The sequence below is a fragment of the Crassostrea angulata genome, chromosome 4 (assembly GCF_025612915.1).
Source record: "Crassostrea angulata isolate pt1a10 chromosome 4, ASM2561291v2, whole genome shotgun sequence".
Taxonomy (NCBI): domain Eukaryota; kingdom Metazoa; phylum Mollusca; class Bivalvia; order Ostreida; family Ostreidae; genus Magallana; species Magallana angulata.
The window spans coordinates 767,769-784,502 of record NC_069114.1 but is presented as its reverse complement, the minus strand read 5'-3'; the positions used below and the strand labels follow the sequence as shown (position 1 = coordinate 784,502).

Below are 16,734 nucleotides of genomic sequence, written 5' to 3'. Positions count from 1 at the left end.
AGGCACTATTTATTTTGTTATACTGAATGTCTTTTTAAGAAAATTTTACTGCTTTTATATAGGAATAACGTGAATTCTACAGCGAACCGTACGCGCATAATTTTCGCGCATGTAACATTTTTTAATGTTACCCGTTGCCAAGTGCGTTGCTAACGCTGAGGGTAATAGTAAATATTATTAACTGCGTCTTAACCAATCAGATTTCAGTATTTAACATGAAAGTATAACAAATGAAGTTAATGTTACGTACTTATTATAGTGTAAAATATTAGGTAACATTTAGTATATAAATAGTAAATATGAAGGACATATATTTATTCCAGAAAAAGCTGGATGGCTACAAGTTTCCAGTATACTCAACAGAATTATGTCCCAGAAATCAGACAGATTGGAACGAGAGGTCGTCTGCCATCAACTGTACTGAGGATAATGGATACTTATGTTTCCCTAACGAAAAGTTCACCCAGCTGCTGGAGTTCTGTTATAGAGCTCGTTTCATATGGATACAGGAAGGTACACATTATTTGCCACTAAACGATAAAGCTGCTAGATTGTAATTGGTGGCTAGTCATGTTCTAAGTAGTTGTTCGTTACTTTGGAGCTAGTATGCACATCTAGTTCAACCCAACACTTTCTCCACGCAGAAGAGAGAGAGAGAGAGAGAGAGAGAGAGAGAGAGAGAGAGAGAGAGAGAGACCTACTCTAAACAGGATATTCTAAGAAGTAATAAAAGTAAACTATATACACACATAAATAAATGGTATTGTGTTTCTTTTCATTTTTTAAATTTAAAACTTAAATACACTACTTTGTTGATATGGCTGCCTACAAAACATTTTATAAGTATTTTTAAAGATTGTAATTGGTGTATTAAAGAACCATCCAAATTTAAAGGTACATGTTCATTTCTAATTACAAGTTTTAAATTCGCGGTCAGTAACGTAATAAATTTAATAACAAAACCCCACACGATTTCTGTTGAAGCATAGTGACATCAAAACTTATGACAGCTTTTATGTGTAAACAAAAAAAAATGATATGAAAATTTAATATTGCTAAGTTTGTATAAACATGGTTTTAAAACAAAAAATGTTAGAAACAAATAATATATTTAAAACATCTTTATATAGATCTTATATATCATTACAAGATAACAGGGGTAACACAAGCAAACTTGAACCCGGTTCTAAATAGAAACATAACTAATACCATTTAGATGTACAAAAACTTACACTACTCTCCTTAATTGCAGAATGTCAAAATTTTAATTCCATGACAACAATTCTTAATGCTGCGTGCTCATTGTAATATCATTGTATTAATCTCTGTTTTAATAATCACTGTATAATTTCATTACAGGTTATTGTTTGTATCTAAAAAAAGATGACTCGACGATATATTCATACAGCTGCAGCAGTTTCAAATCTAGATGTCACAATTCTTCCTTTCCATCATATGATTTGTTTAAATGTAAGTCACAAGGAGTTATGTTTTTAACATAAAAAAAAATAACCCAATAGCAATATTTGTGATTTCATTATCATTTGTTAAGCACCAACTTTTGTTCAAGAAAGTGATTTAAACTTTGAAATTGTCAAAATTCTCGAATATTGATAAAATTATAGTACACTGTCTTTTGAGAATCCGTTTTGAAATGTATGATCAAAATAAATTTTTTTAAAACAATTTCTAGGAACAACCCATTTTGAAAACTTCTCCTTTTTTATGGTGGCATATTCTTCCTTTGCTTTTGGAAAACATCAATTTTTCAACGAATTTTTATGACTGTCAAGTGCAAAAAAAACCCATGGGTCTACTATAAATTGATATGACGCCTTTTTTAAAGTTGAAATCAGTAGTTTGCTGGTTTTATTTTTGGAGGAAAACTTATTGTCGGGCGATGGAAACTCCAGCGTGTACGTCTCTAAAGTCTTTAAAGTAATCATACTTTTTTTCAGATTAGTCATTGTGTTTCAGATTAGTCAATCGTCAAAACAAAAAATATCACAGAGGTACATATACATCGTAGGTTGTTACTGTTTTGAAATGTAAGCGATATTACGTGGAGAGAACTAAAGTACCTTTTAAGTACTTCATTCTATCATATATTTGCCAAATTTATGTTGTAAGTCAATTTCTTTAAAAAAAATAATACATATGTTGAAATCACAAAACTCTTTCAGTAATTGTTTTATCACAGTAGTCTTTTTTTAAAATTAAGATATAAAGAATCATAAGTTTAGTATTATGAGGTGATAATTTCTGTCGGTGCGTGATCAAATTCAATAAAGCTCGAAGGGCTTTATGAAAGATTTGATCACGCCCCGACCGAAATTATCATCTCATAATATTCAAAGAATGATTCCTTATTACTTATATTTATATAATTTTAAGCAATCGTACGATTAAGTATTTAAAAATATAAATACGCAAACCCCGATGGCGCCTCAATATGGCGTTATTTGCATTATGGGTTATATAGTACAAAATCGATACGTAGTGTTATCACAGGCAAAGACACTGGAAAATGTAAATATTGTTTTTTATCTTTGCATGTTTTCCGATGCTAGTATAAAGATTTGAGTGTATTCCGATTAATTTTTCACCACTTTCTGAAGTCTTCTTTAGAATAAGAAGCTTTAATTTTCAGTTAGTGTAAGTTAAAATAATGACGTCGTTATTTTTGGCTTGACAGTCAAATAGCCGAAAGAACCAAACAACGTCAAAAAAGCCTCCACTACACAAAAATCATACAGATGGTAACGCTGTGTAATTTAAAATTAACTGGCTTTTTGAGGTAACAATGTGATCAGAAACGCTCATTGAGCTTTCAGCTCAGGTGAGCTAAAAACACAAGTTTTTTTTGAAGGAACTATTACTTTCGTGCGGAAAGGTTTTCTTTTAGACGAAAATGACTAAAACAAAAAATGTTATGAATTTTCAATAAACTTTTCTTTTTATCATACTTTATTTATTACCCACATTTTTAACATTTGATTGGTTTGCAATGAAAAATGACAATGACACACTGTCAACCATCTCTAAAATCCATAAAACAAAATACAAATTCAAAGCAGAGCGGATCAGGTGCCTAGGAGGAGTGAGCCTCTTCTGCTCTATATATTCTACATATTCATATAAAAATAAATATAATATGACATAATATAAATATAAATATTTATATAAATATAACATATTCTACAGGTTCTGTATGGCATGTACAAAACTGAATGAAGAAATCCTCCGAATACATAAACAATGACTAAATTGTTTTTAGCCAAATTTTGCTTTGAAGCCCTTTATGTAAACCTTGACATCACTGACCTCAATGTTTCATATATAACTGAACACCTACCAAAGCAAACTAGATTAATCGAATAAATTTTTGATATTAAAAAAAAATCATTTCAGATCAAATTATAACTATTATAAAATTTTCTATTTCAAATGTAAGTCCTTCCAAACATTTTGCAGCCTCATACGAAATGTTTTCGTAATCTTTCCATTCAGTCTAGCTATTGTGTATAATTGAAAACTATATTTAATGAAATTAGTTTGCTTAATTAAGAAAACTGACGACAAATCCCAATTAGGCTGAAATTGCATTTTAGGTGCAAAAAGATCAAATTAAATAGGTCATAACTCAGAGGTATGAAAACTGACCCCACTATTTCTTTGTAATTGTAAGTATGTTTTGTCATTATATTTCAATGATATACTTCTTAAAAATTTCTTTATACAACAACATTGAAGAATGAGATACCTTAAAAAATCTATACTCTTGAATGAAAGGGGTCAGAAGCTTCAGTTTATCTGGCTTTTTAACAGAGTTTTAATAAAATGAAATGCCATGGATCTTATGACAAGTATTCAAAACAATTGATAACAACAGAAGTAAATTATGTACACGAGGTCCTTTTCTTATTACCATTTTCTCTCATATTTTACACGACAACAACATTGAAAGTCTACAATAAATTTGTTTTTACAAAGAAATCCAAACGAAAATTCAGCCATTTGTTTCTCTCTTATAGATCCGAGTTGTACATCAATTAGAAATGGGTGTTTCCTTGCCGAACCATCTTGTAAAGGGTAAGACACTTTGGAAAGGTATTAAGTATTTGAGCTTAACTTGTAAAAACTTTGGGCGATATATCTTATTTTTCATTTTAATATTTCTCACAACTCTTTAGCTAACTATAAAATCTAGAATATTCAGGTTTGTTTAAATATAGGGTCCGGTTCCCTTCAAAGGGGGAGGAGGATACTGTCGTTTCATGCATGTCTTTTACAATTTTATGCTATGCTATGCTATGCGATTTTAATGATATGCTATACGATTTCAATAATATGAGATTTGTAAGTTATGCTATGATAAATTAAAACGAAGGACTGAGTGATATGGTATGGTATACTATGCTATGGTATGCTGAGATTTGAACAAAATAAAAGAAATCCAAAAAATACAGAAGAGTTCGAAACATTTTGAAGTAAAATGATAAAAAGCCGAAGTTTACCACTAATATGCAATGTGAACATTTAGTCTGAATAAAAGCATTTAAAACCGAGTTAAAATCATATTGTATGCTATGCTACAGTACATATATGCTATGGTATGATATGACGAATGAGAATCTATGAGATTGTATGGTATGGTGTGAGATTCCAATGCTATGGTATGAGATTTCAATGCTATGATATGAAATTCCAATGATATGGAATGAGATTTCAATGCTATGCTATGCTATGGTGTATATTGTCTGATATGTCATATCAGGCATATGTCAGATATGCCTGAACTGACTGTAATTAGAAAACAGTAAAAAGGGGTGAGGTGTTAAAAAAACAACAAATAAATTCCTGTTATATCCAAACTTTAACATTTAACTTTTGAACGATTGTAAATTTAATTTTGTTTTAGAACTTTGTTCTGTCAGCACTTAACAAGCAAAAATATTATAAGACAATTTGTTACTTTTCATAAAATATCAACATTAATTTTATCAATGCCTTTCTCTTTGAAGTATAAAAAATTGAAACAAGACTATGAATTTAAAAAACGTTAATTCTTTTTAGCAACATAATTTGTAGGCACAGTTAAAACAGACAAATCTTTACAAGTTTTTCAATTTGTGACCCGTCGACAATTTTGAAACCCCAGAAATGTTTGAAAGTTTTATTTAAGAATATTCATCAAAATGTCTTTCATCTTTCAAGAACTTTAATGATACAAAATGTGTTCAATAGCAATAGCTGATATACTGTAGATTCAAAATGATTTAGATTTTGACCTGTGGACCTGATCCTACTTCATTTTTTTAAGAGGTCGGTGATTGCTATGCTCCTGTTTTGTAATTTCCCTTAGAATTTTGAATTTGAACACTGTTTGTTATCACCACATGTCACACAATAGATCAATGTCAAGAAACATTTCATAAAAAATTGTTTGGTTCTCCCTTTTTGCGTTATCAACGCATGTGTTTTTGATTCATGAAATAAATCAAGCAAAATTATTACTGAAAAAAATTAATATTATAAAACAAACATTGTTTAGGAGATTTCCGTTTTAATTAGTAAAAAGCATCAGTGTGTATAACTGACGTTACAAAGAACTGATATTAAATAAATATATGTCATTTAAATTGATATAAATAAGTATTTATAGACTTTAAAAATGTTTACACTAATAAATATGCTGTCGTTGGGATTTTATAAAAAGTTAAAATATATAACTATATGAACTAATTTACTTTTGTAATGCCACAAGCTAAAAAAAAAGAAATTTTGTTCATTTCCGTTGAAAAGTTCAACGGTAAAATATAGTGTTTCTTATATATAAAGTAGAGTATTATATTACTAATTACAAATTACAATTTGAAGGTAATGCCAATTTAAGTATATATTGTTAAATCTTGTTTCGAAGCGCAAAAAAAAATGGTAATTTCTTGAAACAAAATCATTCAGGAGATTTAAAGGTTAGAAGACCTAGAATACAATACCGCAGTAATGTTCCAATAATTAATATCAATGAAAGTTTTATTTAATGTAGAAAAACGTCATTTCTTTTGTTTTTTTTAAACAGTATTGACACAACAACTCAACTTCCAGAAACTACGGAATCAATACACGTGGAAATTGCTTCTATGAACGCAAACAAAACACTTAAAAAGAATGAATTTGCCATCAAGGATGAAGTGACCATGATACCAATACTTTACGGAGTACTTATCTCTATCTCTTTCTTCTGTATTGCGTGTATCATTTATAGGAAAGGTAAGAGATGAATTTTCTTAACTAAGTTATGAGGCCATATGAAATTAATATCTAGATTCTCATCCCAATTTGCCAAAAATTTGGGCAGGTTGGCGGAATTTTATTTACTATTTTTTATTTGTTGAAAAACACATTTTTAACCGTTTATGTTCAAGAAGTAACAACAGTTACTGCTCTATTCTGTTAAGTTGTTAATGCTAATACGAGTTCACAAACCCAGTTATAACCTTTTAATTCTATTTTATTTCGACTTAACAGTTAATGCGTGAAGACATTTGTATCCTTATGACGCTCGAACTACGTAAAACCTTGTCTTGTGATGTATAGATTATTACCTTATTAATACAAATTGTGTTTGTTAGTAAGGGCAGCGTTTCCAAACATAAAGACTGTTTTTTCTCAAAAACATATTTTCTTTCTCTATTTATAAATTAAATTAGGCCATTGTGTGTATTTTTGTCAGCTATTTAATTTGCAACCTTCTGAACCATTTCTTCTAATAGTGGTTAAATTAAATTAATAAAATATACTTAGAACTAAAGCATAACTTAACAAAGTTGAAATAAGTGCACATAGTAGAGGAAACAAAAACAAATTTAGTAAATGCAATTGTTATGCTTCTTCAACATCTAGTTAGTCAACTCCGGAAAAGACGTGATGACGAAGAACAACTTACAGATACAGCCTTAGAACTTTCACCACTAATTCAAACGGATAAACATGATAATGCAGTATTGATTGAACAAGGTATAAGTCATATTCCCAAGTCAAGGGTTACTGATCCGCTTTGCTCTACATAAACCATTGACCGAATATACAACACATATGCCGGTTAATGATTCCGCCATCTAGTGAGTGATCTCATTTTTAACTTTTGTGACCTTTTGTTCTGACCAATCAGGTAGTGCGTTAGAAAAAGAAACAGTATAGCAATATGGCTGCTCCCAGGAACAAAATCAAATTTGTAGATAATATGGATTCACTCGGACTAAAAACCGATAACAGTAAGTCAAATACTTACTCGGTTCAACTTTGATGAATATCAAATTAAAATCATTATTAACACAACGTTTCTTATTGGATAATGAAAACCTGTCCCCAACCAGCGTGCGAGGTTTCTAACCCCTTCAAACTCCGCCTATCCGGTCAAGGGTTTATGTAGAGCGGAGCGGATAAAAAACCTATGCCTTGGGAAGATGGATATTAGTGCAACATAGCATATTAGTTATATAATTTCTGCAGCCATACGATATCTACTCTTTGCGTGAAATAAGTCGGGGGAGGTTCAAACACTTAAGAATGTCTTAATCTGTAAATAAAGAAATAAATTCTCAGAAAATTAAATAAAATGCATATCTGTGTTTTACTTTTTATCTTTCTTATTTAATTTGAAGTTAATGAAGAAGAAAAGGAGAAACAAGAAGCATTAGTTGTACAAGGTATTAGTTCAACATGGCTTATAAGTTATATTTAATCTGCAGCATAATACATCGGCAATTAGTTACTGACGTTCAAACAATAAAACATCTTTTCATTTGAAAATTATTAAGATATTAAAATCTCAGAAATAATATTGAAAATACATATCTGTCTTTCGCTTTTTATCTTTTATGCTTAATTTGTAGTTAATAAGGAGGAGAAGGAGGAGAGGGAGGAGGAGAAGGATCATTCAATATATATTAAAAACAATCCACAGGATAAAACAGGAACAATAGTAAAAGGTTTGGTAGTAGCAAGTCAGATAATTGTCTTTTGCAAACAAACTTTATAAAGACCAGGCTTCTCTGATAACGTATAGCTAATCCTGCCGTTCGTCTGAAAAAAGCATTTTAAATATTTTACCTTTTCTTTACCTCTACTTGGCCAAATTTAACATAACGTGGTACAACTTATCTCTTTAAAAAGGGTAGACTAAATAGTAAAAACAATATTCAGAATCTTTTATTAAAGGGAAAAAAACCTTATACTTCCTCAAAAACTACATCACAATAATTAAAAATATTTATATTCATGCTTTTGTGTAAATTAAAAATGGTAAATTATTAAATCCGTGACCGTTGAATTGAATTGGGGACCATGAAAGGGTTAAAATTCATCATAAAACTATATAACAAAAAAAATCTGCACCTTCTTCTCAACAATGACACTTTTACAAAACGTGATAATACTACTGTAACGTGGATGAACCAAGCGTTTTCTACAAAACAATTAAGACATTCTGAACTGATGAAATTTATTAACAAATGAACAAATAAGATACATGTATATTTTAACCACTTTCACTTCCACACTAGCTCACACATTTCCGTCACTTTATATTGCTTAAACTAATAAACCCGACTTGAACAAAATTATAGAAAATCTAAATAAAACAAAGACATTTTTGTCAGAGAGGCGTAAAAATGCTATGCTAAATTCCTTCTTAAAATCAAAGTTTGTGTTGTCCACGTCCTAAAATGTTATTGCTTCTTAGCCGTTTATTTGATTTGAACATATTTTATTGTGTAAATAACGCAAAAGGATCGGAAACAAGTTCTTGCAACTTACAAGTTCCTCTCCTAATGATAATGCATACAATATATACAATTGTCATAGTACATGTAATATTACATGTTACTTATAGTTATTGACTTTATAATAATTAAATTCATAGACATACATTTACAAAGTAATTGCAAATATATAGTAGATAATGTTAATATACAGTATAGAAAGCAAAACCAAAAGTAATTTAATTATCTTCCAGACTCTTTAATGAACTTTTGAACTGCTGAAAAAATAAAGCAGTTTGTATTGTAAGACAAATTGTCACTACCCCAAAGAAGCAAATGTGAGTTAATTAAAATTGTTTTATCAAGCCTATTAAAAAGTAATTCAAAAAGATTTTCTTGCATTTACAAAATTCTTGCATACAAAGAAAAAGTGATAAACATCCTCCTTTTGACCACAAATACAATTGGGTGATTCAATAATGTTTCTTCTATACAGATCATAATTCAAAAGACAGTTGTGTCTCAACTTGGTATGTAAAATATTCATAGTGCGTTTACCAAATGAAAAATATTTTGGAGGTTGAGGAATACTTTCAGTAATGTTTTTCTTGAATATGTTGAGAGACGTTGCTTCCCTAACTTCGCGGCTATGTTAAGGCTGTCCGAAGCTAAATATATATCGAAAAATGATACTTTGTTAATTATCGAAAAATACTTTAACCGAGCGAGTTTCTTTTAACTTTTATTACATAAATTAACAGTGACATCTAACACTATATTTGATGTATTTTTGTGACGTCATATATTTTTCTTAAGCACGTTACGGGTGTATTCTAACAGGGTAAATAATCTATAAAAATCGCATCGGCACAAGTGAATGATGTCATTAAATCAAAAATATTTTTATGTAAAACCCTTCGATAAGTAATGTATTTTGCAGTTCTTGCTGGGGGTTCAATTAAATATTTCGTTTATTTGAAATATTGTCAAAACATTTCGCACCGCCATCGAAATTAGGCACATTTTTACCTTTTAGGCTCAATTTACACAAAATCGGGTCAATCGGTAGGTTTCCCCCAGCAAGATTCACAGTGGTACTTATTTTCTTTCCCGATTTCACTTAAAATATACTAAGATTGTTTTTATCTTTCACTTGTGCCAAGTCGTTTTTTATATGCATATACATATCACCATTCATTAGATTACACGTAGCAGGGGGAGTCTCAAAACCATTAGTTTATGAATAGTTATTTACATATTACGAAGCTTTAAAACTGTTGATTTTTTTAATACTCCATACCGGTGATGTTGAATTTAGTATCACTAGTATTTATAACAGTGTCTATGTAAAGGAATGAAGCGGTTTTATATTATGCACTATGAATATCACTTATTATGTTACGGTACATTACCTAAGAACGATCGAAAGGAATGCAGATCGTGACGTCAAAGTTAACTATGACGTCATATCTTATGAAGTACAGACAAGTGACTTTCTACATATCGGTGTGAAATTAATCGGGCAGCCTTAACATAGCCGCGTTCTAATTTGAGAGAATTCCATTTCCGAATGGTGTCAGGTACAAACGATTTTTTGTAAAGTTCTAATCTGCTGATTGGAACACTATAATTTTCGCTATTTCTTGTGTGATATATTGAGACATTTTTTGTTACGGGAGGAATAATGTTGCTCAAGTACTCAGGTACTTGATTTGTATGAATTTTAAACATGGTTATTAATTTAGCCTTATTTCGTCGACTGACCAGAGATTCCCAGCCAGTTTCTGTGTAGAGAGATTCTGTAGATGCTTAATGGGTAAACCTGTAACAATCCTTGCAGCACTTAATTGAACTTTTTCTAATCTCTCCATGTCAAACTTATTGCAACCGTCCCATACTACAGAAGCATATTCAAGAACTGGTCTAATAAACATGATAGGCTATACATTTTTTATTAATTAGTTCTACCTAGAGTAAACTTAAGTTTTTTTAGCTCACCTGAGCTGAAAGCTCAAGTGAGCTATTCTGATCACATTTTGTCCGTCGTCCGTCTGTCCGTCTGTCTGTCCGTCCGTCCGTCCGTCTGTAAACTTTTTACATTTTGAACTTCTTCTCTAAAACCGCTTATCCAATTTCAACCAAATTTGGCACAAAGCAGCCTTATGGGATGGCGAAAATAAATTGCAGAAATAAAAGTCCGATCTGTATTCAAAGCGGAGAAAACCTTGAAACTGTAGAAAAAGGGGGTGCATTTTTAAAAATCTTCTTCTCAAGAACTACCGAGGCAAATTCAACGTAGTGTAGCATAAATTATCCTTATGGGAAGGAAAATATAAATTGCAAAAATTAAGGTCTAATTCAGTTTCAAATCTGAGTTATTACGAAAATAATGATAAAGGAAAGGCGTGTTTCAGCTTCGGTTCGGTTCGGCATCCGGTAAAATGGGTAGGCAAGACTTGGCCTGGTCAAAACAAAAGATTGGCAGTTATTAATCTGCCAATCTCATTAAAATTTCAGGATATTTGATGGACCAGTTATATTTGTATTCGCTGTAAATATTGCCGCAAAATAATGCGTATTTGGAATTGACGATTGCCGATCTGCCCCGGCTTTTATTTTGCCACGGCCCGGGTTTGCATACCCATTTTACCAAGACTCGTATTCCATACTTCTTTATAAAACGAGGTTCTTTGTTTAAAGCAGCCATGACATTATACGAAAAAGGGTCGATCTGACTATGATGAATTTGCTTGTTATGCAACAGTTCGTGTATGAAGGGAAATTTTTGAAACATGCAAAATATATTGGTGCCGATTTTGTGAAGTAAATTGAGGCTTAATATTTCAATGCGTTGACAGATTTCTCACATGACGTTGGTGTTAGCTCGTTCTGATTTTCGTTTCGTTTTCATTATTTATGCTTTGTAATTTAACCTGGGAACTCTCGTATTACGTGATTTTTACGTATCAATTCAAACAGAGACTTCGGTAAATCAAACAGTTAACTGTTTACCTGCGCAAATTAAGCAAAATCTGATGTATCAAAAAAGTACTGAAATACAATTCATTCTATCGGTAATTCGGCATTATCTTATGCGTAAAGTCATGTCAACAAAATATATGACTCAAACCTAGGGAAACTGTGAGCTCTGTATCTTGCTTATAATTCTACGATTGACGCTGAAATTTTGGTTGAACATTAGAAATACTTGTACAAACAAAATAAAAGAATGATATTCTGTATATACCTACTCTCTGGGGTCCTCTCATTATACAATAAATAATGTGAAATCTACGTCAATTTTGATAGTTTTTCAGACACGAGTAAATAAAAACGACATCTTTAAAAAAGTTTCCATAGTTCTGACACATTTCTGTTATGGGGATAAAATAATTATCGCTATTCCTAAGAAAATAGCACAGCGGAAAATTATCCTGGTTTGTACGCGAGGTAAATAACAGTCATTTAATTATAATGGAGAAGACAAATTAAATTTTTGAATGTTTTAATTTGAGGAATTGAGCACATTGAGGTACAATTTTCTTCACATCTATACATGTAGGATTTTTTAAATAAAATACAATAACTATTATATATATTTTTTAAATACAATAACAAGTAAGTAGTTGATGAAACAAATGTACCTATATGCTCTCATATATTTTGATCGCTTTACAAAGTGGGGGTGGGGGGGGGGGGTGGGGGGGGGGCAGAACGAAAATATAGGGAATTGGAAGTTAACAACTTAACAGTGTACCCCTAACAAATTTTTAGTTTTATATCTTGCGTAGGATTTTCTTATTCTGGTAAAAAATAGTATTTCATGAAGGTACAATGTCAATGATTACGTGTATGCAAAAATTATTTATTATTTGTTATTCTACCGAGGGACCATATGGCACAATATCTTTTGAACGCCCATTGTTGCTCAGGTGAGCGATGTGGCCCCATGGGCCTCTTGTTAAAAGTCCCAATTTTTTGTATGCACTGTTTACTATATTATTAATATATTGAGACCAACTCAAATCATTAGAAAAAAGTAAACCAAGATGTCTGTGAGTTGAAACATACTCCAGTTGACACGCTTGAAAAAATAACTTAGGAAATTCTTCTACATGTTTCTTAGTGAAAGAAAACAGCTTCTGTTTTAGACGGATTAAATTTCAATAACCACTTGTCAGACCAATCGCTGAGATTTTCAGATCATGGTTCAATACAATTTCATTTTTTGCATATAAATCACAATGCTGTAATGAATTATCATCAGCATAAAGTCTGCAAAATGATAACATATTCGTTGCTACATCATTAATGTAAATAAGAAATAAAAGTGGTCCCAAAAACTGACCCTTGTGGAACACCAGCATTGATACATAACGTTGATGATAATTTGTTTTTGTACATATTCCTGATATAACCTGATCAGGCAGAATGTACTTTTTATGTCACACTTTGAAATCATTGCTTCTTTACCTACTAGGCTAATTGTTTCAATAACCCTATCAAAAGGGGTGTATGTAACTGTTGTATGAATGGGATCTGTGTTGTTGTTTAGAGTGATAAATGGTGGATAGGAAAGATGAATGATCATGCGCCAACCACCATCAGCTTTCGAAACGACGCCTACGGGCGAAATGTGCAAATTATGCATGGGGGGGGGGGATAAAATGGACCTGTCATGCGCCCTTCAATAACTTCTTTATCAAATTTTTCCTGGGTTGTTCGTGTGCAGATGTCAATTTTTTTGTGTAAACTGGAAGCATTGACCCTGAATATTTTAATTGAAAACTATTAGTTAAACCCTCACTGAATGCTAGAGTAGTCAACCTATCAGGATACCTACCTAAATGATTACTGAATGAATTGACCCTAATTTGGGAAGCACCCAAATCCCACAGACTGATTACTGGTTGAATTGACCCTTATTGGGGAAGCGCCCAAATCCCACAGACCTGTTTTGAGGTCTGGGTTGTCTCGCGGCAAAGGACTGAAAAGAGTTTTGATTGACGTTTGGGCTGGCATATTTGCCCAAAATGGCCACTGCGCATTGGCTATGTATTGATTCGCTGAGGGCTGAACACCACTGCAATGTATGACAGGGTGCCAGTTGTTGCATTTTAAGCAACGATGCAAATATGGACATGGGATTCGCTGACAAACAGCCCTTTAATTGTTGTCATAGCATTTGAAGTATGTTGAAACCTAGTGTTTATTTTACTATGTGGCTACTGAGTTTGGGTTCATGTTAACAAGCCAAAACTCACTATCGATTGTTCCCCAATTGTTTGAAGGATTAAGGGCCATTCTCAAAACGATACTGTTCGTCATAGGTAACCCACCCATTTGCTTTTTCTGCACCCTAGCGATTGTCGTGCATGTATTTAAGCATATGTTGTGTTTTATTTGGATGTGCTTCTAGGTAAATGCTTAAACAAATTAGAAAAGATTCAGTCCAATCGTGTGCAGAGGAAATTTTGTGGGTTTGCTTGGGATGTACTACAAGCTGGCCTTGTTTTCGTGGGGTCACGCACTAACAGTAACCCTAGATTGACATATTCTCCAAAAACTGTTTTCTGCTTTGTAGCTTTGTCAACATGATAGCCTAGTAAAGTTATTGAGTGTTTTCAATAACAGGTTGGATAAGTTGGGGCAAACTACTACTGTTAATCTGTGCATCCGCACTAATGTAACTTTGTGTACCTTGTGAGTGTGGCCTTTGCGTGTTGGTAGCTGGTTCCTGGGTCCGGATCTCAAGTATCAATATCGGATCCTCAGGAGGCTGACCAACTTGTGTCATGTCCAAAGCATGAGGGTCATCCACTGAGCTTCCGGCAGCCGGAGCTCGGCCTTTGATTCGTTTCAGCCTGGGTTTCCGTGACGTCATTCTAACCGCTGAATTTCGCTTTGTTTTCGGCATTTTCTCATATAAGATTATAAAAATATTGTTTCAATGAAAACAGAATACAAAAAGGTTTTAAGTCTATTATAAGGAAGTTAAAGTTTATACAGTGTTAAATTGTTTGTCACATCTATGTTGATCTTCAGAATTCCATCCATGAAAAATCGGATATTTAAATACACATCATTAGATAATGCATCTTTAAAATGGCTTAAAAATCTTATGTAACATATAATATCTAATAGTAATTTTAACTTTTGAATTGAAATTTTTAAGAAATTGTGAGAGCAATATTTTTCCGACCTTACCATGCGAAGGATATAGCTTGTGAGTGTGACCGTTGCGTGTCAGTAGCTCGTTCCTATGTCCGGATCTCCGGTGTCAATATCTGATCTACAGGAGGATGATCAACTTGAGTCATGTCCGGGGCATGAATAATAATTTCACAAGGAAAATTATAGAAAGAAAGATGCGGATGATTTTACTTAAGAAACCCACTGCACAACTTGATAAAAACTCGCATATCTGAGACATAGTTCACATACGCGGTAGGATATTGCCAAAAAAATTATTAATACATTTGATATAAACACAAACGTTTTTCTTGAAAAAGCGGTGTTAGGTAGAATTTGACAATATTGTTTTCAAGAAGCAAGACTAAAATACAAGTTTTTATACCAAATTTAAAAGTAATTTCATGGAGGCTAACAAAGACAGCAAACATATATATATAATATATTATAGTTTAAAAAATAAGAAGAAGCAACCAAAGCAGTTAATGAAAGGAAGGAAAATAGATAAGATTTTGTAAATCGGAGTGGGTTAACATATTTTAGGTTAAACTACAAAGGCATCGTTGGCTATAATTTCAAATATCACATATAATAATTGAAACAAAATTGTATTTATCAAAACGAAACCCAAAAGACATTAAGCTTGGTATATTTTGTAAGTATTTTGTTAATTGAAACCATTGAGCATTTTTAAGTTTGTACAAATGTTATACAAATAAGGTGTACAGTTTTTTTGATCAAGGTTCAATTTCCCAATAGTTTTTGATAAAATAAGTGTATCATTTGGTAAACTTAGCAACATTAATATGTTCCAAATTCATAACGTAATGATACCTGATGTGCAACAGTTTATTTTTGCCTGCAAATTGAAAATGGTTCCAATTTAGATATGAGTGCATTGTGAACCTTAATAACAGGTTTATTTCATATTAAAAAAATAGTTTTGAAGAACTTAAATACTCACAGTATAAAAACACTGGAAAAATTGTGATCTGCTCTAACAGTTGAAATGTGTATAAAATATTTAATACTATAGAAATGTCAATAATATTAGCATCATGCCAGTAAAGATGTGCTCCAATTAATAGAGAGAAAGAAAAAATACTATTGACAAGTAACTGACATGACATGTGCTATACTGTCTTGTTTACTCTAATGAACACAGGTTCACTTTAAAGTCAATTTCCGGAGGTTTTACAATAAATTATAATTAAATTACAGTTTAATGTAAAAGGCACACGAACCAGTTATTTTTCTAAACTATAAGTGAATTTCAGATCAAATCCCGTGTTAACATTCAAGGTTTGTTCTAGAATAAATTAAACTACAGTAACTGTAATAAAGTTTCTAAGTAATAAAGGAGGGATGTAAAAACAAATGAATACTGATCTTAAAGTTGCAAATTTGTGATAATTATGCCGACAATTTTTATACAAATGACTTGTGGTGATAACAGCGCTATAGCTCAAAACTTTAAAGGCAAAATACAAATCAAGAGCAACACGAACCTCTACAAAATTAAGAGGCAGGATAAGGCGCCATGGAGGAGTGGGCATCCTCTGCTGACAACAATCATTGGAAGAAATATTGGTTTAAAAAAAATTCTACTGTTTTTAACCCCACTACTTAATTAAAATGGATTTCAATGTTAGTCAAATCAATCTTAATAAGTTGTTCAATGAAAAGTTACAAAACCAAAAATAAATCTTATTATGAAATATTTTCTTTGATTGACCAAAATTGACCAAATAGAGGTAATCAAACGGACGGAAGCTTT

General features: G+C 31.8%; 1 protein-coding gene across 1 annotated transcript in view; it reads left to right on the top strand.

The window, feature by feature from the left end:
- LOC128179519 (uncharacterized) overlaps positions 1-16,734 on the top strand; it is a 271,672-nt gene that overhangs the window by 246,622 nt on the left and 8,316 nt on the right. Inside the window, 7 exon segments of the mRNA XM_052846961.1 lie at positions 324-513; positions 1,360-1,470; positions 4,035-4,092; positions 6,083-6,273; positions 6,907-7,020; positions 7,668-7,712; positions 7,899-7,994. Coding sequence (XP_052702921.1) covers positions 324-513; positions 1,360-1,470; positions 4,035-4,092; positions 6,083-6,273; positions 6,907-7,020; positions 7,668-7,712; positions 7,899-7,994 — 805 coding nt within the window.